The 23,131-nt window shown below is 38.9% G+C and overlaps 2 protein-coding genes and 1 long non-coding RNA gene across 4 annotated transcripts; 1 reads left to right on the top strand and 2 right to left on the bottom strand.

Annotated features, from left to right (window-relative positions):
• The first annotated feature begins 477 nt into the window (after positions 1-477).
• On the top strand, positions 478-8,113 carry LOC122639781. Of its 2 annotated transcripts, none has more exons than XM_043832740.1 (4): positions 478-556; positions 656-732; positions 6,859-7,051; positions 7,602-8,113. In XM_043832740.1, the coding sequence occupies exons 2-4, from the start codon at positions 679-681 to the stop codon at positions 7,730-7,732; spliced, it is 378 nt and encodes a 125-aa protein (XP_043688675.1). In that variant the 5' UTR covers positions 478-556; positions 656-678; the 3' UTR covers positions 7,733-8,113. The 2 variants fall into 2 exon arrangements, with proteins under 2 accessions (XP_043688675.1, XP_043688676.1); XM_043832741.1 differs by having other exon boundaries at positions 514-537.
• Positions 8,114-10,295: 2,182 nt separating this feature from the next.
• On the bottom strand, positions 10,296-21,186 carry LOC122639780 (probable LL-diaminopimelate aminotransferase, chloroplastic). The gene is made up of 11 exons (XM_043832739.1): positions 21,130-21,186; positions 20,913-20,999; positions 20,722-20,798; positions 19,818-19,885; positions 18,435-18,551; positions 17,531-17,593; positions 17,319-17,423; positions 17,178-17,228; positions 11,609-11,929; positions 10,789-10,995; positions 10,296-10,712 (listed from the first exon to the last, which is right to left on the bottom strand). Exons 2-11 carry the CDS (start codon positions 20,987-20,989, stop codon positions 10,419-10,421), a joined length of 1,380 nt encoding a protein of 459 aa, XP_043688674.1. The 5' UTR covers positions 20,990-20,999; positions 21,130-21,186; the 3' UTR covers positions 10,296-10,418.
• Positions 13,699-17,054, bottom strand: LOC122639783. The gene is made up of 2 exons (XR_006329570.1): positions 16,753-17,054; positions 13,699-13,801 (listed from the first exon to the last, which is right to left on the bottom strand). It is a non-coding gene; the product is annotated as an uncharacterized LOC122639783 (long non-coding RNA).
• Positions 21,187-23,131: the final 1,945 nt, after the last annotated feature.

Genomic DNA, 23,131 nt, shown 5'->3' with positions numbered 1-23,131 from the left:
AATCCATTAAAAAAACATGTTAATCATGGCATTCTATATACACTTTCTAGTTTTCTCGTAATGGATTTTCGTCTTTTCATGGGGGTGCATTGGTCATTTTGCGAAGCCTAGGTAATGTTCTTTTCCATCTAATTTATATATTTCATACTTTGAACCAAATCAAAATCAAACCAATTAAATATAATCGAATCAAACCGAACCGAACCGCACTAATAAAAGAGTGGGTAGAGATAAAAAATAATTTATTTCATAATAATAATAATCCTTCACAGATATTTAACAGTAGTTGATGCCCCAAATTCCGCTAAATACTGGAACTCTTGAAGCTGGCAAAACCCACCTCCATGATCCTAAAAAATATAAGCGGTGGACCCTCCGTCTCCCTCCATTAGAGAAGAGAGAGAGAGTAGAAGAGTACACAAAGAGCAAGAAGCCCTGTGGAGACTTCCCATCACTTCACTTCTCTTGTCTTCTCTTCTTTAGTTCTTCCCCTTAGTCTCTGTGGAGGACCCATCTCAAATGCAGAGAATTTTCTCAGTTAAGAAGTTATCAGACGGTATATAAATTGATTTTCTTTTTCAATTTTTCTAATTGATCTTTGTTCTTTTAGAGCTGATTTCTGATAAAGAAAAGCAATTTCACCAAATCTTTATAGGTTATTGACTGTCGATTCGAGAAATGAATAAAGGGCGGCCACCGGAGCCTCTGGACTTCTTCATATGGACTGTTGAGGTATGATCATCATGTCTCTTTTTTTTTTTTAACTGGTTGAGTCGGATGCGGAACATTAGAGTGTAAGCAGATCTTCTTTAACCATTCACTTTGCTGTTCAAACTAATCATAAAAGTCGGTCATAAGGATCGATTATGAAATTGGGAGATCTCAAGTTATCAGCTTCTTTCAGTAAATCATCTGCTTTTTTTGATATTTAACTATGATCTAGATTATCATAAAGTGCGTAAAGTTGAAGTCATAGCACCCTCTGTTGATATGAATGCTCTGTTTGGTGTCGGTCGCTATGTCTCTTCGGATTTTTAGTTATGGATATCATCTACTGTAGTCTTTTTGTGGAAAACCTGTAAAGTCTGTACTTCAGTAACCATCAAGGAGGGAAATTTGGCCTAATTTGCTTCCCCTGATTAATCTAACCATTGAAATGGAGAAATTTATTGTATTTTTGAGTGAGTAAATGGAGAAAATTGCTGCATCTTTGATGGATTTGGTTGGGGTTCTCGTTTTTCAGTAGGGATGAGGCTATGCATTCGATACATGTTAGCTTCCTGTCAAATTATTGCCACTCAACTATCTTTTTGGACAGTTAAGATAATTAATGACTCATGGGTGAGATTGTAAGAATAGTAATTGAAATGCCAATCTTTGGTTGAATAAATCCAAGTCACAGCATAAGAAATAGCAGAAATGTTAATAAATATACTAACAACAAAAAAATAAACAGAAAAACTTATTATCAAAGCAGCCCATCCCCATTGTGCCATGTGGAATGATGATGTGGCAATTATGACTGTTCGGATAGCTGGTGCATGGTCTGGATTAGCCATGTCTCAAAACATAGAGCATGATTCAATCAAATACCCTCCTGTTTATTGGCATGCACCTCATATATGTCCATGCACACCTATGCTACTCCGACCACTATTGTGCACTCTCCCATAATCCTTTAGCAAACTTTTTTTGGGCTGAAATTTTACATGTGAGCAGGGGACCTTACAGTCTATCTTTCCAAAAAATTGCGGCCCATCCAATCTGCCACATGGTAGATATTTGGGCTATCTTGATAAGGCCGTTCTGAAAAATTTTACCTAGAGAAAATGATAAATTTCCAAAAAATCAACCTAGGAATCCAAGAAGAGGTCTCAAAGAATCTATCACAAGTAATATTAAAGGAAAATAGTGTTCGCTCGTGGATTTGTATGTCATGGACAGTTGGGATTCTATCCAATGTCCATACAATGAAACCACTCGTTTATTGGCTTGGACCTCAATGTATGGATTTATTAGATCATGCATGACTGCACACTTGTGGGGCTAAGAACCTACCCAAAATCCCCTCCCCCTCTTCCATTCAGTTATTTATTTATTTGGATAACATGGATGCATATGGAATTGGATGGCCATTTCTTTCATAGGGTCTATATCTTGGAGACTTGGACTTCTAATCCCGGAAAATTAGAGTTTTTGTCAAACATTGATTCTTTACCTGTGTTTAAAGCATAAATTTTCATCATTAACTTTGGTTCACGAGATCCAAATCTGGTGACAAGCTTAATTGGATAACATTTTAATAATTCCAAAATCATGCTAAATGGGTTAGTATTGAGGCGCAAAATATTGGCTTTTCTTTGAATCTCTTAACACCTTTATATGGACGGTCAATGGAAGAGTTTGAAGATACATACTAGAGGAAACTCAAGATTTAAGATGTGGAAAGTCTCACTTTTGACTTGAAATTCATATAGCAAGGGAACACGTAAGTTCAGTACCTAGAGTTTGGAATAATCACTCAATTCCTTTGTTCCAAGGGGTAAATTCACCTTGTTCCGGGAACTCAGCTCATTGGAATACTCTCTCTCATTCTAGTGATGGGTGAGCAGACTTTACTTGAGGGAAACAAAATTGTTTCATGGGTGTTGGGAGTCTAGGCAAAGGTGACCTTTCATAGAGTATGTGTTTCCTTCCTTTCATTTTGGTCGGGTAAGTGCGAGGTGGTCGTTGGGAAAAAGGAGGTCGTGGTCAAATGCATCTCTTGGGTTTGATAAAAGAGAGTTTCCTTTGTTTGTTTTTCAGGTAATCTGTACTTCTTGGGAAAGATTTTAGTCGAGCAAAAGAATGTCAGACATCATTTCAACTCTTAGAAACAAAATTGTGGCAACAGAAACTAATAGAAGGATTAAAATTGGTAACCATAAGAAATAAACGAAATTGACTATATTCAAACTCAACTCCAGAACCGTATTAAACCCAAAATAATAAAATTATCCCAGTTGAGAAAATAAAATAAACAAAATCCGGTCTCAATACCCAAGATAGTTGCCTTCCATAAAGTTTATGCTGGGCGCATTGCGGTGTCCAGTAGATCCACCGAGGAACTCATGTCTCGAAAATGGTGGAATTAATTTCTGATGTACAATAACCTAACATTGAGAGTGGTTATGGTACTTGCTCGGTTGAGTTTTATTCTACTTTAACTTTTCTTTCATGCAAGCTCAATAGAAATGAAAAAGAACAATAAATCAAATGGGAAAGAGAGGAGCTAGCAAGAAGGATCTCCATATAGTCTTTATTGACTTAGAGAAAGACTATGATAGAGTCCCTAGAGATTTAATCCCGCTTGTGCTTGCAAAGAGAGGGGTGTCAACTAGATATGTAGAGGTAATTAAAGATATGTACGAGGGTGTGGTGACCAGTGTAAGATTTGTCGGAGGCCAAGCAAGGAATTCCCAATTAAGGTTAGGTTACATCAAGGATCAGCCCTAAGCTCTTATTTGTTTTATTTGTTTGTGCTTATCATGGATGAGTTAACCAAGAACATCTAAGACGAGGTACTGTGGTGTATGCTCTTCGCCGATGATATCGTTTTGGTGGATGAGACAAAAGCAAGGCTTAACACTAAGTTAGAGATGTGGAGATCGACCTTGAAAACAAGAGGCTTTAAGATAAGTAGATCAAAGACGGAGTTTATGATGTACAACTTTAATCACACTATGATGGATGATGACATGATGAAAATTGAGGAGAGAGAGATTCCGCCAAGTAACTATTTCAGATATCTGGGGTTTATCATACACAAAGAAGGTGACATAGATGATGATGTTTCACAAAGAATTAAAGTGGGATGGATGAAATGGAGAGGTGCGACCGGAGTACTGTGTACCGACACATTCCTTTAAAGCTTAAAAGAAAGTTCTACAGGACTGTTGTCCGACCTGTTATGATGTATGGGGAGGAATGTTGGCAGTTAAGAAGTGCCATATAGCGAAGCTATGTGTGGATAAAGTGAGGAACGAATGTATTAGAGCTGATGTGGGAGTTCCCCCGATCAGCTCCAAGCTCCAAGAATGTCATCTAAGGTGGTTTGGCCATGTGCAACGGAGGCCTGGGCACAACCCAGTAAGTAGGAGTGATCTGATTCTGATTGAAGAAGCCAAAAGAGCTAGGGGCAGGCCTAAAATGACCATAGGTGAGGTTGTGAAGAATGATATGCATAATTTGGGTCTTGCGCCAAGTATGACCTCAGATAGAGTCTATTGGAGAGCAAACATCCATGTTGTTGACACCATGTAGCTGAGATTTTCCTGATTTTCTGGGCTATCCTCTTACTTCATTTTTTTCATTTCCCATTTCTCACTTTTCTTAACTCATTTCTTCATTCCTCTTGCTTTCATTTCCCTTTGTGTGGATATCAGTTTTCCCTACTTTGTTTTGAAAGGATCCTTGTAACCGACCCCATTTAGTTGGGATAAGGCTGAGTTGTTGTTGTTGGGAAGAGAATAATTCTTGATCTTAGGTGTAGACTAACAATGAAATTGATATGTGTAACTTCTCAAAGAGCGCAAACAAGTTGCAGCAAATTTCTCCAAGGTTCATCCATAAGGAGATTAGAGAGTACAACGCAAAGTCTTCCATAATAGTGACTTAGGAAGATAATGGAACTTTATGGACAGGCAAACCAAAAGAAAAATTACAAAAGAAGTGAAAAACATAAGATGTATTGCGATATCCTTTTTACTAGCTTTCTACTACTGCACTCTGTCCACTGGAAATGTGCATACTGCAGTGGACTTCCTTGAGATGTGGGGTTGGGCACAAAAGGTCTACAGGTATGACCTTAGAAAATTTCTGAGTAATTCATGTATTTGTCATATTTTTAAGAAGTATCTTTTTAAAGACACAGATTTGATTATGGTCACATTAACTTCTGTCAGTGAGAGTTCCAAATTACTCTTATCTCATATTGTATTCTCCTGTCCCCAAATTTACAGTCTATTGGCATCTAACTGAAAGAGGAGGGGAGGGGGACAGAGAGAGAAAGCTAACTGCATTAGGTTCCCCTGATGTTGGACAATCGCAAGTAGGGGTTGCAATTCTCAGTCTTTCTGAACCTGGCCCTACTGTATTGGCTGTGCTCAGGCTGTCTCTGAATGAATGCGTTTCCACTTTCTTCAGTCTCATCCCAAACCCACAAAAAATCTGTCCTAACCTACTGAGCCTTCCAATTGGCAATAATACTTTTTATCAATTCAAATTATTTATTACTTTTTGTTATCTTTATGCAGGACACTTGAAACCACCTGAATATATATATACATGCCCCCTGCCTGGTTAATATGGTTTATAAAAGCCTAAAATTCTGCTAAAACCCAGCAAGTGCAGTACCACTTTATGTTTCAGGCTTGGGTGCATATACACTGAATTTATGGACACCAGAATATCCATATTTTTGGTCAGATGAGTTCCTCCTGATGTGCCACTTCAAATAATAAAACAGGGTGTTCCCAGTGCACGAGGCTCCTGCCACTGTGGGGTCTGGGAAGAGTCATAATGTACGCAGCCTTACCCCCGCTTTCGCACAGAGGCTGTTTCTTGACTGAAACTCGTGACCACTTGCTTGGTCACAATGGAGCAACCTTACCATTGCGCCAAGGTCTGCCCTCATGCCACTTAAAATTATGTTGAATGCATATTTGGAGGTTGTGTTTAGCTGAGCTGCTACCCTGATTGGCTACCATACTCTATGAAGGTGGCTCTGATTTGTCTATAGTGTTTAGATCCAGTTGTTAACAAACCATCATAGGGATTTTTTTTTTTTTTTTTTGGGGGGGGGGGGGCGCTCTTCATCTCCGTTTGTTTCCAGTTTAAAGGCATAAAATGAAAAATTTCAAGTAAAATCCCACTTTTTGTGTACTGATTATTCCTGAGTATTTTCCTTTTACATGAATTTTACCTAGAAACAAGCAGGGGCTTGGCTTTTTTTGTTTCTTCAATTAAGCATTAACGTATGATTGTCATGCTCAACCTTGTTCTTTTGTCCTGCATCAAGACCCAAAATATTCTCTATTTGATTTTTTTGTTTTTTCCTTCTATATAGAAAGCCTGACTTTCTGTTCCTTTTATATGAGTTACTCAATAAATTTCCTCAATAAATCTCCCCAGGGTTATACTTTAATAATTGTCTTATTTCTTTTCCTTATCCTGGTTTTAGGGAAATGTACATATCACTCATCTAATATCTAATCTAATAGTTACATTTTAATGGGAGTCTTCTACACATCAGCCTTATATTTTCAGGGCTTTTCCTAGTGTAGGTTGTATTATGATTTGAACAAATGATTTGGCTTGCATTTAATCTAAATTTAAGTTTGAATAGGAGTGAATTGTGATATCAACTCCAAATATCCAACGATGGTAATATTAAGTACTATAATGGTCACATGGTAGCTTTGTGACATGAAGATGGTTTGGGTGATTCAGAGTCAAATATGAGGTAAAAAAAAGGAGGGGGTGTTAAAGTTTAAACTGAAGGCTTGCATGATTGATGGTGGGAAGAGCTGGTCAATGGGGAAATAGGCTGAATTCCATTCAACCACCTGGACTGCTAGCCTTGGCTGAATAGAGAAGAGAGGTATTGAATGCAAGGTGGTAGGGGCCCGTCACCTATCCTCACTGAAAAAGATACTGCTGAGTTAGGTTTAGCTTGTTGACGGAACTCGAAGCTATTATAGCAACCGTAGCAACACTAAAACATTGCAACGCATTTTAACATTATGTTAATTTTATTGTTAGGATAGTGCAACCAAAATATTAATATAATGACCCAACATTGGGGAATATGTTTTTCAGGATGTTGGGTTGTGGTTGGAAGAGATAAATCTTGGTAGCTATCGCCAAGTTTTTGAAGATAATGGTGTCAATGGAGAATACTTGGAGAGCTTGTCCATGTTCACAACTGAGCAGATTCTCAGGTTTATAAGACGATGCCACATGAAATGGGGAGACTTCATCACGCTGTGCAAAGAGCTTAGACGCATTAAGGGTTCTCTCTCTCTCTCTCTCTCTCTCTCTGCGCACACACACACACACACACTGGTTTCTGGAGAACCATGGTATTCATTCAGCCATTGGTTGTTCACTCAGTGGTTTCCAAATGGTGATAACAAAAGCTTGTACCACTAAGCAGACCATCCTATGGTATATTGGGTAAATACCCTTGATTGGGAATATTTTATGTTTAAAGTCAGTTTTAGGATTTGCTTTCTGTCATATGACCATTAGATATGAAGCCACTGGTGCATTATACCTTCTACTTTGAGAAAGAGTTTCGAATTATATTATTTGGGAAAATGTATCATAACCAATGGGAATTTTTATCCTTCCATCCACCAAATGATGACAGGTTTAATATCGAAACTTGATAACCTGTCGTATGAGGTTGGACAAAACTGAGTTAAAAGAAAATGTAGGGCTTCAGAATACTTGTATCCAAGTACACTGTATGTTCTTTACCAAGTAAGGACGAAATTCCATCCCCTGGTATGTCATAGTACCTCAACTCTCCTGCTTAATACCAAGTGTTTCAACTGCAGTGGCTTGCTTGAAAGGGGAGCAAGAGGTCCGTCGGCCATGGTGGGCTCCATCCTGCCTCTCAGTAATCTTCATTAAAGCGGCAAAGCGCAACAGACACTCTCGGGTTGTTTCCTTAAAGCTGGAACCATGATGTGAAGTCATATTTGTATGTATTTAATTTTCTTTTCTTTCTGTTTTAAAGTTTGAAAAAAAGGGAAAATAGGGGGAAAAAACTCTTTAAGATCTTTGAAAATTAGGAACAGCTTCTGTCAGTAGTATAAATCTCCTTTCTATACCTTAAGCCTCTGTCTATTTATTTGTGTTCTTTTAGTTGTTCACTTATGATTGTTCAGTGTTGTTCACTGATCAAAGAAAAAGTCGGTGGTGGTGGTTTTGAAGAGCTAATTGTCGATTTCTGATGGTGCCATTGACGAAAAAAACCCTTCCAAAAACTCCTATCATTGTAATAATATTCTCCATTGGTTAATGCATGTTATGAATAGAAAGTTGAATGCTGGATTTTGTAGTACCATATGATCAAGTAAGCATTGTTACCAAGCTGATTGACTTATGTTTCAGAGTGGTGGGCAGTGCAGACAAGTGGGTGCTGGATCTGAACAGAACCTTCATGTCATGTTCTGGTTGTGTGGGTTCAACTTTGAAGTGAATCTCATAATTATTTTCCAAGACATTATGTGCAGTAATAAAATCATGGGGGGAGGGGAGGGGGTCTAAATGCAGGTGACATGTATTGGAATCTCCCATGCCAACCCAATGGGTGCATGGGAGAGAGTATTTCATGGTTAGGGAGGAGAGTGTGTGTGTGAGAGCGATGTACACACCTCCTGGTCGGTCCACTTAATTTGTCACATGGAAAGCTGATTTGACATGCAATTATTGAATAGAAAGTGCTTGGTCTAAATTGAGAACATGTCGATATGTAACCCCAAAAAAAAAAAAATTCAATAAATGTTTTGGTATATTTTTGTTGTATTTTTAGCCATTCATTTATTTTTATAATGAATCTTTAAAGTTTTATATTGTCGCGAGACCAACTTTGAGTGGAGTTCAAATTTGACTAGTAATCAGTGTATAATGGGACTTGTACCAAAATGATACTGTACATCATATGGTCTACCTTGAACTGAGTGATGAAGATTCAGCATTCTTAGGTTTGAAGATAACTGAGTGATGTAGAAGATTCAGCATTTCCTGAACAAGAGTGTTCCAAAATGGACATAGGTCCATAACTTCATGGAAGAACTTCCGAGTGCACAACGTGTCTTCATCTTTCAGTAAGATTGTGAAGTTGTTAAGGTTTTTAGTTCTGTTGAGCATCATGGTTTACCCTTGGGTTGCAGAATAGTTGAATCATTTCAAGTTTATACAAGTGGCATAAATCCTAAATGGCTTATAGAGGGAAAATAGTTGCAAATTTCTGGAACCAAGGACAGCCATTTTCCTTGGCTTTAATGATGTTTTTAACTGAATTATCTGATGCTAACATGATTCAGCTTAAGATATTGAAAACCTCAAAAAAACGTCATTCTTAGAGACCTCTCTTCTGTCATTTCTATCCATTGGTAGATGTCACGAAGGTTATCATACTATGTGGGAATTTTTATCACCTACGGCTCCCCTGCCCGGTACGGTTCCCTAGTGCCTCTAATAAAAGAGAGTGGATCTCACCTGAGCAATGTGTTTGGTCAAAGGGTGGAATAATCATTTCAAACCCCCTATGAGAGGAATCGCACAACCGTACCAATCAACGACCCTCAGGGGATAAAGGTCCTACTGTGTGGAGTATCTGCTGTGACCTAAATGATATAGTACTTCTCCAAAGTCATTTGGTGGATGTGATTCATTTGATTCAAAGTAAAGTAAATTATTAAATGGAAAAAAGATCGATCCGGGAGTGTAGCCTCCGCCAGCACTCCCATGATTCTATCTCTCTCCTCCCCATGTGACAAGACACCTCTACCCCCTTGTTTTAAGGAAGAGAGAGATAGACACATGGGAGTGCTGGCGTAAGCCACACTCCCGGACAGAAAACTGCTTCCCTTATTAAATATGGTAAAAGTTTTAGTTGGCTTTTACAATCATGATTATGAAACTTTCTTTTCTTTTTTTTTTTCCTTGACTTGAAAGCAATTTCAACAGCCTAGACAACCCCAAGTCCCCAACCCCTTTTCGAAAAATGACACATACCAACTTCATTAAGATATGTGTTGGCCAAAAATCCATGGTCAAGCACACCTATTTTCACCGCAAGAAAAGACGATGTGGCGATTTTGCAACTGTTGAATAGAGAGGGTTGGCCTGATGTAACCTTACACTCAATTTCAGGTAGGTTTTGGCATACATCCCCGTGTATTTGTGCACGCTGACTGGGATTTTGATCACTACTAGCTCTCTCTTAGTTATTTAATGCTATATTTTCCCACTTACCAAACCCCATTTGAGCTGAAACTTATATGCGAGCTGGGACTTGAGGTTTAATGTTCACAAAATTTCAACCCCATCCAACTTGCCAAGTGGCAATTATAGGCATGCAGGCCAAGTTCTAGTCTGCCAGTGCAGGAACCCCTTTTTCTGTAAAATTTAGTAATATTCTGTCTATTCTTATCCATAGTAGGAGAGTGTATCCAGGTATTTATAACACCTAATTTCTGGCAAATATTTTGAATCTGAAGTATTGAACATTAGAAAACTAGAGGAAATAGTTTAGCAGCAGTTTTAATTAGAAGAGGAAAACTGTGAAGAGACAAAAAACTAGACTACTGGAGACTATTATTAGCTCCATCCCAAGATACCATTTCTATCAAGCACAACTAAGCTCACTTGTAGAGCTGCTTGAATCTTTTACAGGCTTCTAAAATATTGCCCCTGTGACCAAAGGCACTAAACCTGATGAAGCCCTCACCTCCGGGGCCAAAACCACTGCCTGGTGTTGTAACTACATGGGTCTTCTCAAGAATCTCAGCAAAGACATCCCACGAGCTTCGACCAGGGAAGTGGACCCAGACATATGGGGCATTTTTCCCTCCATAGACCTTAAAACCAAGGGAGGTAAATGTGTCCACTATTATTTTGGTGTTCTCCTTGTAGAAACCAATCACATCAGACATATCCTGGGGCAAGAAAATCCATTACAAAATGTAGAGATGTCGTTAAAATGTAATGGAAACAATTACCACAATAACTTACTTTAAGACCTTCTGGAGAAAGGGCGGACAGTGCACCAGCTTGAGGAATAATTGATGCACCATTGAAGCAAGTACAGACAATGCGGTTGAAATCCTTGGCAACAGGAAATCCATCAGAAAAGGATAGCTCTTTGGGAACCACAGTCCATCCGAGACGCACACCGGTGAATCCAAGAAACTTTGAAAATGATGAAGTCTCAAGTGCAACCTGTAATAAATTGATTCTCATCTTAGTTTCAAAATTTATCAAGGGGTAATTTCATCTGGCAGAGGCCCTTAGGAATGCTGGTGAAAACATCTACAGCACTCACATACAGGCAGTCTTCAACTGTTCCCTGGGTCCCACACAAGTTAAGGTCTGAATTAGGATAACCTGATCAAGTCATCCTAACAATCAGATCAATTCAATACCTCGAAAGCAATAGCATGTATAGGGGGTCATCCAGGGAAAACATCAGTGTTTGAATCATTCCAAAAGATGGTGGAAATTGTGGTGAATGCACCTAGGTGGTAGAATAACCATCCTAACAGGTAAATCTTTCACATGAATTTTGCAACCCTATTTGAATCATTTAGAGAGGCAGAGGTAGTGACAAATAGGTTGACCTTCAACCTTTTTACCACTTAAGGTAGGTTTGACATTAAACTATAAACCTACCCCCCAGCAAACCCATTCTATTCTAAGTTTTCTGGTAACAATTTTCATGCAGATGACAATTGGCTAAAAAAAATACACCATTAGGCCCTCCCCCCCCCCCCCCCCCAAAAAAAAAAGGAATAGTAAAAAGGGAGGGAAGTACAGTAAACATTTTCCAGTTTACCTCCTTTGCTCCAGGAATTTCAAATATAGAATGAGGGCTGTCATCTGATATATACAACGCATACGCAGAATCAAAGATTATGATTGATCCATTGTCCTTGGCAAACTGTACCAGCCGTGTCAGCTGCTCTCTTGTTGCAGAGTAACCAGTAGGATTGTTTGGTGAACAGAAGAAGATGATATCTGTTCGAGGAACAATTGATAAATCAGGGAAGAAGCCATTCTCCGGAGAGCACCTCATGTATTCAATGTTTTCATACTTCTCAACATCCTTCTGGAACAGGCCAGTTTGGCCCATAATCACACTTGAGTCTACATATGCCTGTGAACATAACAGAGTTCCAATATTTAAATAAGTATGCATAAGTAGTTTAACACTACAGTGCGGCAACAAACAATATGCTTCAGACAAGATGGTGCATCAACATGAGAAGAATGCAGGGGCTACAGACCACTCAATATCTGGGAGATTCTCTACCCAGAAACCAGCCGACTAGATGATCACAACCATCTGATTGACTTTTCCTCCTAGGCCCACCCATTTGACGGTCCGTAAAGAAATAGATGCATCAAAGGGTCATATTCAGCTGTATCTTGGGCTCAATTTGAGCTGGAGAGCAAAACCACTGGAAATGCCCAAATCCAAAGAGCCTCTGATTTCAAGAACATGAAAAAATAACTTATACCATGGATTGTCTCCTTCCACTTATAACATGAAAAGAAAATACATCTTTTAGGGTTTCAGCACAAAAAATTTGGACTGTGCAGTACCGTTTTCTTTCCTTTATTTGTGTGTGTGTGTGCATGAGAGAGAGAGAGAGAGAGAGAGAGATTGGCTATTTGACGCAGATCAAATAGCAGGATTTGGTGCTGGCGGGCTTACTTTGCTTATATCTCAGGCTATATTCAATATCTGTGATGATAACCAGTACAGGAAACGATTCTTCAATGTTGGCAGTAAAAGCAGAATTTGACAGACGGAACATCCAATAGAACACTCGAGAAAAAAGAAAAGGAAGGTGGGAAAAAAATATAGGGGAGAAAGGAAGGGGAGCCTGTCAACAATGGTGCCACAGGAATAAGGGATGAAGGAGAGATCACAGGTGAGATAAAAATAATAACATAGAAAGGGAACCATTTGGAGAGAGAGAGACAGGAGAGAGAAGAGAGAACCAACCAAATCTTCAATAAAATCCCAAATTCTATTCTAATCGAATCGTGGGGTGGCTGCTAAACGCCTTACATACTTAAAGACTTGTCTTAGACTCACAAAAGGAAAGTAAGTAAAAGCAGAAAAAAAACTCTATCCTCAAACTGTAGGTTAAGAAGAAGTTTCCTAACCTAATCAGAAAAGCTGGAACATAGTAAATATAGACTACACATGAAAGGACTTTACAAGATTGAGTCCAATCCTGATTGACTGATTGATTACATTACCAGATAAGAAATAAAATAAAAGAACCAATCTAAAGAGACCTACGGTCTGCTGAAGATGAGATTCAGAAAATTGAGAACCCACGGAGCCGTGAGTAGTGTAGACACTTCGCATGTAATGGGTAAACCTCATCGGATTCACAAAACCAGATCTGAACTATCTCTTGGACCAAGGCCATGGTTTGAACCAGAATTTGAACCAAACCAGACCGACCCAAACCGATCCTGCATTATTATTGTGGCAATGTTGCTTTTCTGAAGCAATTCCGATACATGATAGTTGAGTTAATTGCCCACAAGTTAGTAATTCCATTTCACCCTCAGTCCTACGCCATGTGGTAATGGAAGTCAGTTTTATAGCCATGTTTGTGTAAGAAGAGCAAACAATATTGGTGGGCTATTGGTTGCAGAAGAGAAGTTCCAAAAAGTACAGGCAATAGGCTAATTATCTAACCCTCCCCCCCCCCCCCAAACCCCCCAAAAAAAGAAAGAACAGGCAATAGGCTGATATTGGCAGGGAACTGCACATTTGGCTAATCCAAAGGATCTGATCTGCTATGTCATCCCTAGAAAAGGCAAAGACCCCTACCCTCAAGGTTTCAGTGTCTAAATTTTTATTTTATTTTTTTTTGGTGGGGGGGGGGGGGGGTGGGGGGGGGGGGGAGGGGGTTGTACTTCAAAAGCAACACTGCAACAGTTTGTCGGTGTTTAACAATACAATACCACCGCACAGATGTTAGCAGAAAGGCCTAGTCATCACCTAGGGGTGTCAAGCAGTCGGGCTCGGTCGGGGCTAGCCAAGCCTCACCAATTTTACAGGCTGCACCGTGTCTGACCTTTTAAGGATTCAGGCTTGCATTAGGTGGGCATGGTAGTGTTTCATTTCAGTCAGTCAATGTTCGATCTTTAATCGGGCAACCCTTATTAGGGCTAAACGGGTCTAAACCGGGCTTAAGTCGGGCTAATGAGCCACTTAACTCTGAACGGGCTCAAGATGGTGTGAGCTTAAAGAAGCTATATATCCATCAGAAGCTATTAAGCCCACAAAATTCTAAGGAAGCAACAGAAAAAAGGGTCAATGTGTAAGCAGTAAGCCAGCCCTTTTAAGAACAGTCAAATGCAAGTAATATCTACAATAGAGAGACTAACCTTCTCACTAGTATGACCACTAAAAGTCAAGCTGCAAGCAGGTGTAGAAAACCACTAGAGCTTGTCTTTTTGAGATCCCAAAGCTTTAGGGGGTTGTCGCTGGATGCATAAAGAAGAGTTTTTGGATCTAAGAACTTCACATAGCTAATAGCCTTCCCGTGCCCAGCCAATGTACAGCAATGAATTCTTGTATTCCTAAGATCATAGCAGTAGGTCTTGCAATCATTTAAAGGCGTAAAACAATAGCGAGAAAATGAGTACTGAGAAGCAGTCACTCAAATGAGAACCATTGTTCGAGAACTTGTTTCGTTTCGGTATTTCGGTCGAAATATTGTATTTTTTCTGGTATGTTTCGATAGGTCATTTCGGTGGGTTTTAGGCCAAGTTAAGGCCTGAAACTTCATGGACACCCTATTTTAGGCTATATAAACACATTTAAATGTTCAAATTGCAAAAGTAGTCACCCAAAATGGTGTTTTGGATGTGCACCATTGATTGGCAACGTACAGTCGAACCCTAATGTATAACTTAGTTAATTACACATTTACACATACACATTGTACATTAAACAAGTAAATTGACTTGGAACTAAGTTGGAAACATAATGACTCATAAATTAAGACATAAATCATAATATTAAGTACATAAGACATCAAGTCAATAACAAGTTAACAAATAACAACTTAAGAGTTAAGATTTAAGAAGATGATATCAAACATTTCAAATCACAATATCCCCAATTGTCCCCTACAAGGCTACAAGTCAAGTAGTCAACTAGTCATCATTCATCTCAAATGTTTACAAATTTGCTAATAATAACTACTCCGCCGTCCAAGATCAACCCTACTCATGGTCCGCTGGAGCCGACGTGTGTTGCTCTCCGACTGTAGGACAAATGCATGCCACGTCATAGTCTGGAAGAATAAGCGAGTGTAGTCATCCACAGTGGCCATGTAAATTGCATCATCAACATGCTGAAGGTAACCTATCCTAGGATATAGGTCACCAAACTGTGAAGAAGTACTACCCACTGATCCACTATGATATGAGTCATATGACGGCTCTGGGAGCATGTAAGGGTTGTACGGCTGCGGCTGGTGGGTTGGGTAGCCAGGGTAGGAAAAGAAGTCATCCACAAAAGACGATCCACTATATCCCTGTGAGTAGGAGTCATACTCAAAACTGGGAATGGATGGAGAAGATATAGGCTGCTGCCCCCAAGGGTACTGCCCAGAATGCCCTTCGCCATATGGATGTGAATGAGATGAACCATGCTCTGATTGTGCTGGAGATGGACTGCTGTCTACATGAAAAGATGGGGCACGGAAATGCCCACTCGATCTACTGTCTCTATCGCCAATACTCAGTCCACCAACAGAGCCAGATAGGGCATCAATGTCCATAAGCTCAGCCTGCCTACTAGTACCACTACCACGACCACCAGGACGGGACTGGCCACGCTGCTTTCTCGAGTAGGTCGAGGTGGACGATGTGGGCCGTGTGGCTGGTGTGGGGGCACGGATTGCCTCTTGTTGCTCTTATACCACAAACGGGACTCGAGTTCCCTCATATGCTTGACCACCATCACCATCATCATCACGTCCATCATTACCTCCATCATCACCATCTCCACCAGGACCACCATATATTTATTTCATCATAAACAAACATGTATTTCCCTAAAACATCGTAGATCGGTTTCCGGTGTCTAACATATATTTATTTCATCACAAACAAACATGTTGATCATGCATTTCCCTAAAAAAAATCAATTTTGAGAATATGATTTTACCTGGAATAGTGGAAAGGCTTCACAGATGTGCTAAGAAGTTTGTTCTCCAAGTGATTCCGGCGTAGATGAGGCAAGGATTCAAGTGGGAAGTGGAAGAATGGAAAAGAAATGAGCAAAAACCTTCAAAAACCAAGCAAAAGTGCAAAACCAGAGCTGTTTCTTAGTCTCGGTCGAAATTTCGACCGAGACTGACGAAACATGTTCATTTATATAAAGCAATTTCTCGAGAAACTCGAAATCATGCGAAATTTTGAAAAAAATCTCGAGATATTTCGATCGATCGAATTTTTGTATTTTTTTTATTCGAGGTGGCATTTCGTTTCGAGGAGGTCGAGATTTCGCAAGATTTTGAACTATGATGAGAACTGGTGCCGTCTGTGGTGCGTTGCACCGTTGCAGCAGCGGTGAGAAAATGAGAACTAAGAAGCAGTCACTCAAAGACTCGAAATTAGGTTAGAGCTTAGTGCCTTACCGCCTTGGCCCTAAAAGTTTTTTCAAAACAAAACTTTTCGGCTTTGGGGGTAGAGTAGGAAATTCATTAGGGTCGGGCTTAGATGGGGCAAAAGATCAGGCTTTGGTCGAGCTACTATGCAGTCAGGCCGGTCGGGTGCCCGACAATCCTAAAGGCTACACCATGAACGACCAAATATAAACGGGTCGGGCCTAAGCCCGACACATTTACCAATTGGGCCAGGCCGGTTCGGGTATTGATCGGTCAGGCTCGACCAGGTCTGCTGGGCCGGGCCTGGGATTGACACCCCTATCATCACCCATGGCTGCAAGAAAATGTAGTAGGCAGTAATTTAGCATTTTTGGGAAAAGAGAAAGCAGATAGACTGATAGAAAAATTAAAAGAAGAATCCTATATGGAAAGCATGACGTTTAGGACCCAAAGACAAGTCCGTCGAAATATTCTTGTCTATTGAATTTTCGTGTTAAGGGTATAGATACTGCCCGCGTCACTATTGCATCTGTTTTTGGAGAACAGAACATGCTAGAGCTATGGCTACAAAGGACAACTCAAATCGAAACAAAAACCTAACAAAGAAATCATTCTTGAAAATTGCAACATAAAATTGTTATATTAAATAATTCCAGGAAAATAAATGGAGTCACTACGGTTGTAAGTTAAATTTCCAAGAACAAAAAAACATTTTGCAATTGGGTTTGCATAAAATACACTAAAAGACATTACCGGGTATGATGGGTCTTGAACCGCTATCCTCACATCAGAGCCAAAAAGAGTCTGCCAGAAAGGACGAGCAAATTGTCTTGATCAAGTGAAATGTATGTATATGGCAGACATAAATTAAGATCGATAGAAACTAAAACAAACCTGAAGACGAGATATGTCACATTTTGCACCATCTGATACAAATATATCACTTTCCTCTATACCAAGGTCCCCATAAAATGTTGATGCAATTGCAGCCCTTAAATGCTACACAGAAAAACAAGGTTTTAGTTATGGACTTTCAAGGGTTATCCCAGGAATGTGAGACACTTAAATCTCTCTCTCAGGAAAGCTGCAAGAAACTTGCTACATACTCTGTCACCTTGTTCAGGTCCATAACCGCTGTAACCCTCTAAAGTTGACAGCGCTTGTGCTCTCTGCAAAAATCAAAATAATTTGAATAGAAAATCAGAACACATTCAGGAAATCTGTACTGAGCTAATAAACCAGATGAAATAATTCAAGGGAGCATGTTGGGTATATTATATTACATAGTCCAGGGAAAACAAGGCAGCAGCAAAGGCAATATTCTAAAACACATTCATTCTCAAGATGTAGCATGCCCAGTACATCTCTGATAAATCCGTGAAAGATCATTTTGTTTTCTTTAACATGATTGATCCTAAAAGGCGAATGTACAGCCAGTTTGAAGAGTTTTGTGTGTTCAAACATGTTTTTGCACAACACTAACAAATGTCATAATTTAAACACATTTTTCCAAATATCATTAAAATATAAATATAAAAGGAAAATAAACAGTGGATGATGTTTGAAATGTCAAATCATATGCAAGCATCAATTTGATTACCTTATTACCCTTTGAACTGTTATACCCATGCTAAGAACCTAACTAATGACAAAGTAGACTAAACTGAAATTAGTGATGATAAATAAAACTTAGGTTTCTTGGAATTTCAATTTTTAATCAGAAACTGAATACATTACCCTCAAAATGCATAGAAGAATTATACTATCAGAGGGAAACAGAAGTCCAGTAAAGGAAGAACAAACTAAAAAGAATAACAACAGGGAGAGAGAGAGAAGCAAGGGACTCACATGAAGAAACTGACCATACAAATGCATCACCCCAGAGGCTCAACAAATTCAATCTGTATAATGGTATTTCTACCTAATAAGGTAGCTATCTCACAAGCCTTGCACTAAAACTGAGAGACGGGGGTTGGAGAGAGAGATGTCTTCATAAAAGGTAAGCATTACCTTCGCCATAGCGGATGTTATAAGTTCTGGAATAGGCTCTGTTGTGTCACCAATTCCAAGGCTTATGACCTGAGCATCGGGGTATTTCAGCATGTGTTGTGCCTTTCTTCTGGCAACCTAATTTCAGAGAAAGGATAAAAATACAAGAAGTGAATAATCTCTCTTCGTAATATATAAGTTAAATAAATGAAACCTACATAAAGAGTACATCAACTTTTTTTTAGGTGAATTAGAGTATATCAACTTAAAGTGCTTGGCACTATGAATGGGCAGACTTCTAAAAAAGGAAAGAAAAAAAAAGAAAGTGAAAAAGCTATTCCGCACAATTGTTGACAAACAACAGATGTATAAACAAAAAGGAAAACTAAAGATGGTGCAAGGGCACATTTTGGATCACTTTTCCATGTTTTTCTGAGGGGCTTCTGATTCTACAGAGCAATTCTAGTCAGAATCGTGTTAGAAACAAAACTGATACTCTAAGGTGATTTTTGAGTTTTCATTCTTTTGAATCTCTTTACTTTGAGCTACAAATTTTTTTTTTTGTTGGGTACTCAGGTTCAGTATTCTGCTACTGTAAGAATCAACAAACTGCATACCAGAAGAATCATTCTAGAAATCAGATTTATATTGAAAGCAATCTTTGTACTTTGTCCTTGTCTTTATTTTGTATCTGTATCTGCTTCTTAACCATGATGGAGAAATTTCATGGTCAGACACACAAATATATGATTGGAGAGTTAACTTTTTCCCCAGGGTGGGGGGCTTTTAGGTGCACCTGGTGTTATATAGTTTATTTTCTAATACATTAAACAAAACTATTTATTCTCTATTTTCTACCAACTTTTGAAAAAGAAATTGTAAACAAAATTCTCAAAATGTAGCTTAAACAGCCAAAACTACATGGTAGGAACAAATATGAGTGCTGTTGCCTTCAAGATGCAACACTATGTACACTTATGTAAGCGCACTGGAAGCATTGTATCAATTTGTCAAAGTATTTCTATGAGGAGTACACAAAATTGTGTCACTTACGCTGTGCTCCAGGTCCAAAAGAGACCTAAGCTTTAATCCTTGAGACATATAAACTAAGGTTCATTCTTTAATCTCCAAGTATCATGTGTCTCAAGTCCATGTGAGAAAGTAATCCAGGTTAACATATAACTAGACTCCAGTCTCCACCTAGAGGTTACAGACACAGTAACCCAGGACCCAGCCCAAGAATTTCAAATAACTGTTGTTCAGCACGAAGTTTTGTCCAGGCAACTATCAGGTACAATATCCTACTAAGAAAAGTCATTGGAACCAAAATTCGAGTAAACGACATCTAGCAATTAATAGAATGAAACATCATAACAATACTAGCCATAAGTGCTAGTCACAAACCTCTGGGAATAGATAACCAGCTTGAAGCTTTGCCATGTTAGCATTGCGAGAGACCTTTGTCTTGTAAGCTTCACAATAAGCAGCAGCACAGTTAAGTAATTTATATATATATATATATATATATAGAGAGAGAGAGAGAGAGAGTTTTCCAGAGAATGACATAAATACCTGAAGTGCCTACACAGCAAAAGCAACACAAATTGCAAAATTTTCACAAGAATCCTACTGCTTAGCTTTGGTTTTTTTTTTTTTGGAGCGGGGTCAATTAACTTTATTAAGATCAGCTAAGTAGTAAAATAATTTTTTTTCTGTTCTTCTCAGAAACATACCATCTGTTGTATCCTGACTACATGGGATTGAATGATCCTCTGAAATAAATGCCATCCAAAACTAAACCGTGGTTTTTAAAATTTGGCACAAATAGTGTAAAACTAAGAATATTGAATGAAAGCTTCAGCAGTCTTCACTGATTAACTGCTTGGAAACAAATGTATTGATTTAGTAAGAATTACTTTGTGCTTAGAAACTGTTGCATGACCATATGATACATGAATGCAGACGGTGCAGCTCCAACTCATGGCCTCACATGTGGCCCTAAGCCAATAGCAGAACACCAAGGTGAGAACCACCATCGCAGCATTGACCAGTTTTTCGCATCATCAAAAACAGAAGCAGTGTTGTTTAATTCACGCATTAATACCAATCCTAACAATTTATCAAATTGCAGTATCAACTATATACGCGCACCCTAAGCTAGAGTATATGAATGTATCAAGCTTATTAAGAAGAAGCTTCAGACACTCGGAAACTCAAATTTATTCTACGCCAAAAGATATATACCGATTTCCATACAGATAATTTAAAACTTTAAAAGAATTAGAGGGGGAAACAATGAGAAACACACCAGTCTTCTCAGCCGTAGGAGTCGCGACGCAAAGGCAAGTCCCACTCTTTTTCGCATGAAATGAATCCTTTTGAGTTCTGCAATAACACAACAGGTGAATAAATCTCACTTAAGATTCCCGAAATGAGAAGAAAAAAACTAAAAAAAATCGAGTGTAAGAAAGAGCTGGAATGATTAAATCGGATAAGAACCTGGAAATTATGCTGCCTTGACCTAAATAAGAAGACGAAGACGAAGAGATCGAAGCTGAAAGCTGCAGCAAAGACATTTTCTCCGAACTACATGCGGGGATTCCAACCAAAAAAAAAAATCTTCTCATAAGCAAAGAGAATTCAATCAAGGAAAAAAAAATGAACTAAAATTTCTTTACAGAGAAGAGAGTGACTTCAGTCGAGGTTTGAGGATCACCTTTGCAGATTCTTCGTAAGCAAAGCGCCGCTTGAAGCCCTGAAGCTCTTGGTGAATGGAGAAGCCGAGAAGGGAGTGTTTTAACTCTGAAAATAAAACGGAGAAACTATTGGGTATTTGTACAGTCAGTGTGGGAAAGTGGATTTACCCCAAAAAAAAATGAGTGTGGGAAAGTGGAAAAGTAGGACCTGCGACTGCGAATGGCCGAGTCGAGTGGGAGTGACCCACGAAAAGTAAAGAAATTTCTCCGCTCTTTACATTTACCTGGCGTTTGGTAGGAATATTCATTGGTCACGGCTAGGGGTGCAAGTTTGGCCTGGCCTAAACCCGCCCTGAGCCCAAACAGGGTCTGGGCTGAGATACCTAACCCAGAGGGCGGATAAGGGCCGGAAATTACTGTCCCTGAGTCAGGGTCGGGTCGGGTTGAATTAGGGTTGAGGCCTTGGGCTGAACCCGGCCCGGCCTAGGCCAATGATAGCCATTGAAACAATGGGACCCACTCTATATAATATATGTTGGGGGTGTCTATTATAAGCCCACACCGGTAGGACCAATTTGTCTCGATCAGTGAAAGCCCGTATCGGGTTTAAGGCCCAACATGTTAGCTAAATGTCTCGTTCACGATGCAAGGGGATGAACCGATGGACACTCGACTAAGCCCGACATGTTTAAGGACCGACACGTTTAAGCCCATTTATTAAACAATTGTTTTACCCCAATTATCCCTTAAATTTCTTATTTTATACAAAATATTTTCTTTTTCTTAATCTTCTCGATTCATTTACCTTCTCGCATTACGTAACCTATATATAAAGTAATATGAGCCAAGTAAAAACATAGAATTGATAATTGAATACTAATGCATTCTGAAGTTGATGAGTCAAAAATAAATGAAGCATATAATCAAGGCCTTTTATATTATTTGAAATGCCATAATATGTATGTTCATTAAGATTGAGGCCCATAGAAACCAAAAGCATTGAGATTTACTTATTTAACCGTTACCTCAATATGGAACATTCTCTCAAGTAAGTTTGTGTTTCATTTCAAAGAACTGAAACTTGTTTGGAGCTATATAGAGCAAACTTGTATAGTCCGATTGTAGTTCATTTAGTTTGAGCCCGTTTATAGGCACATTTAGCCTGTTTATAATTCGTTCAGTACGAACCCGATTATAGATTGGTACCCGACCGACTATTCATAAATAAAACCATGCCTAGTCTATGAGGATTGATTATTTAAATAAGTCGGTCACAGTGTGGGATGCTAAAGTAGAGGGCTGATTAGGACTGACCGAAACAAACCCGAACCGACCAATTGACACCTCTAATACATGTTGGCCCATGCTTTCAATGGTTGTGATACGATGCCCTATAAATCATGTCTCCGATGTATTCAAACTCAGTTGTCAATTCATACTATTCTTTCAAAAATCGGAATCGGATTGATTGAATCGGCCTATTCAAATCAAATTCGATCGCGACCGATTTTAATTTTGGACGTTTTAATCCAACCATTACAAGTTTTTTCTCATCGGATTGCTCGGTTTTCATATCAAATGGGCCGATTCTAAGGTTTACAAGACCAATTCAAGTCAATTCTGATCCAATTCGAATTAGAATCAACACTAACTGATTTCAATTTTCATTCATTAGATAAATAAATAAATTATCCCATCTTGATTCCCATTTAATCCAGTGAAAATCACCAACACCAATTATTTTCATCCAAAGTTATTAAAAAGAGGTCTTGCTTAGTGTAATCGCGGTTGGTTATCTCAAGCTTGGCACTAAGACAGTTGTACTTATTGGCTCGAACCTTTATACAATATTGGGTTATTTGGGTAACATAAAAGTTATCCTAGTCATTACTTTTTGTCACATATGAAAAAGATTTTTATCCCGTGTCTCATAGGATAATGATAACTTATTGTCACTATGCATATTACACCAAGCTTTACCCATTAAAAACATATATTAAACCTTTGCCATGTAAGTAGATT

The sequence above is a fragment of the Telopea speciosissima genome, chromosome 9, assembly GCF_018873765.1.
Source record: "Telopea speciosissima isolate NSW1024214 ecotype Mountain lineage chromosome 9, Tspe_v1, whole genome shotgun sequence".
NCBI lineage: Eukaryota > Viridiplantae > Streptophyta > Magnoliopsida > Proteales > Proteaceae > Telopea > Telopea speciosissima.
The sequence above is the reverse complement of the archived record's forward strand: the minus strand, read 5'-3'. Positions and strand labels throughout refer to the sequence as shown.

Bases quoted from the DNA above. Each gene is read 5' to 3' on its own strand.
- LOC122639780 (XM_043832739.1), bottom strand. From the start codon at position 20,989: ATGTCTTTGCTGCAGCTTTCAGCTTCGATCTCTTCGTCTTCGTCTTCT. The intron at 19,886-20,721 runs GTGTGTTTCTCA...CTTATTGTGAAG, and splicing joins TCCTACGGCTGAGAAGACTG to CTTACAAGACAAAGGTCTCT. The intron at 17,594-18,434 runs GTAATGCTTACC...TGATTTTTGCAG, and splicing joins TAACATCCGCTATGGCGAAG to AGAGCACAAGCGCTGTCAAC.
- LOC122639781 (XM_043832740.1), top strand. From the start codon at position 679: ATGAATAAAGGGCGGCCACCGGAGCCTCTGGACTTCTTCATATGGACT. The intron at 733-6,858 runs GTATGATCATCA...TATGTTTTTCAG, and splicing joins TCTTCATATGGACTGTTGAG to GATGTTGGGTTGTGGTTGGA. The intron at 7,052-7,601 runs GTTCTCTCTCTC...TTTCAACTGCAG, and splicing joins AGAGCTTAGACGCATTAAGG to TGGCTTGCTTGAAAGGGGAG.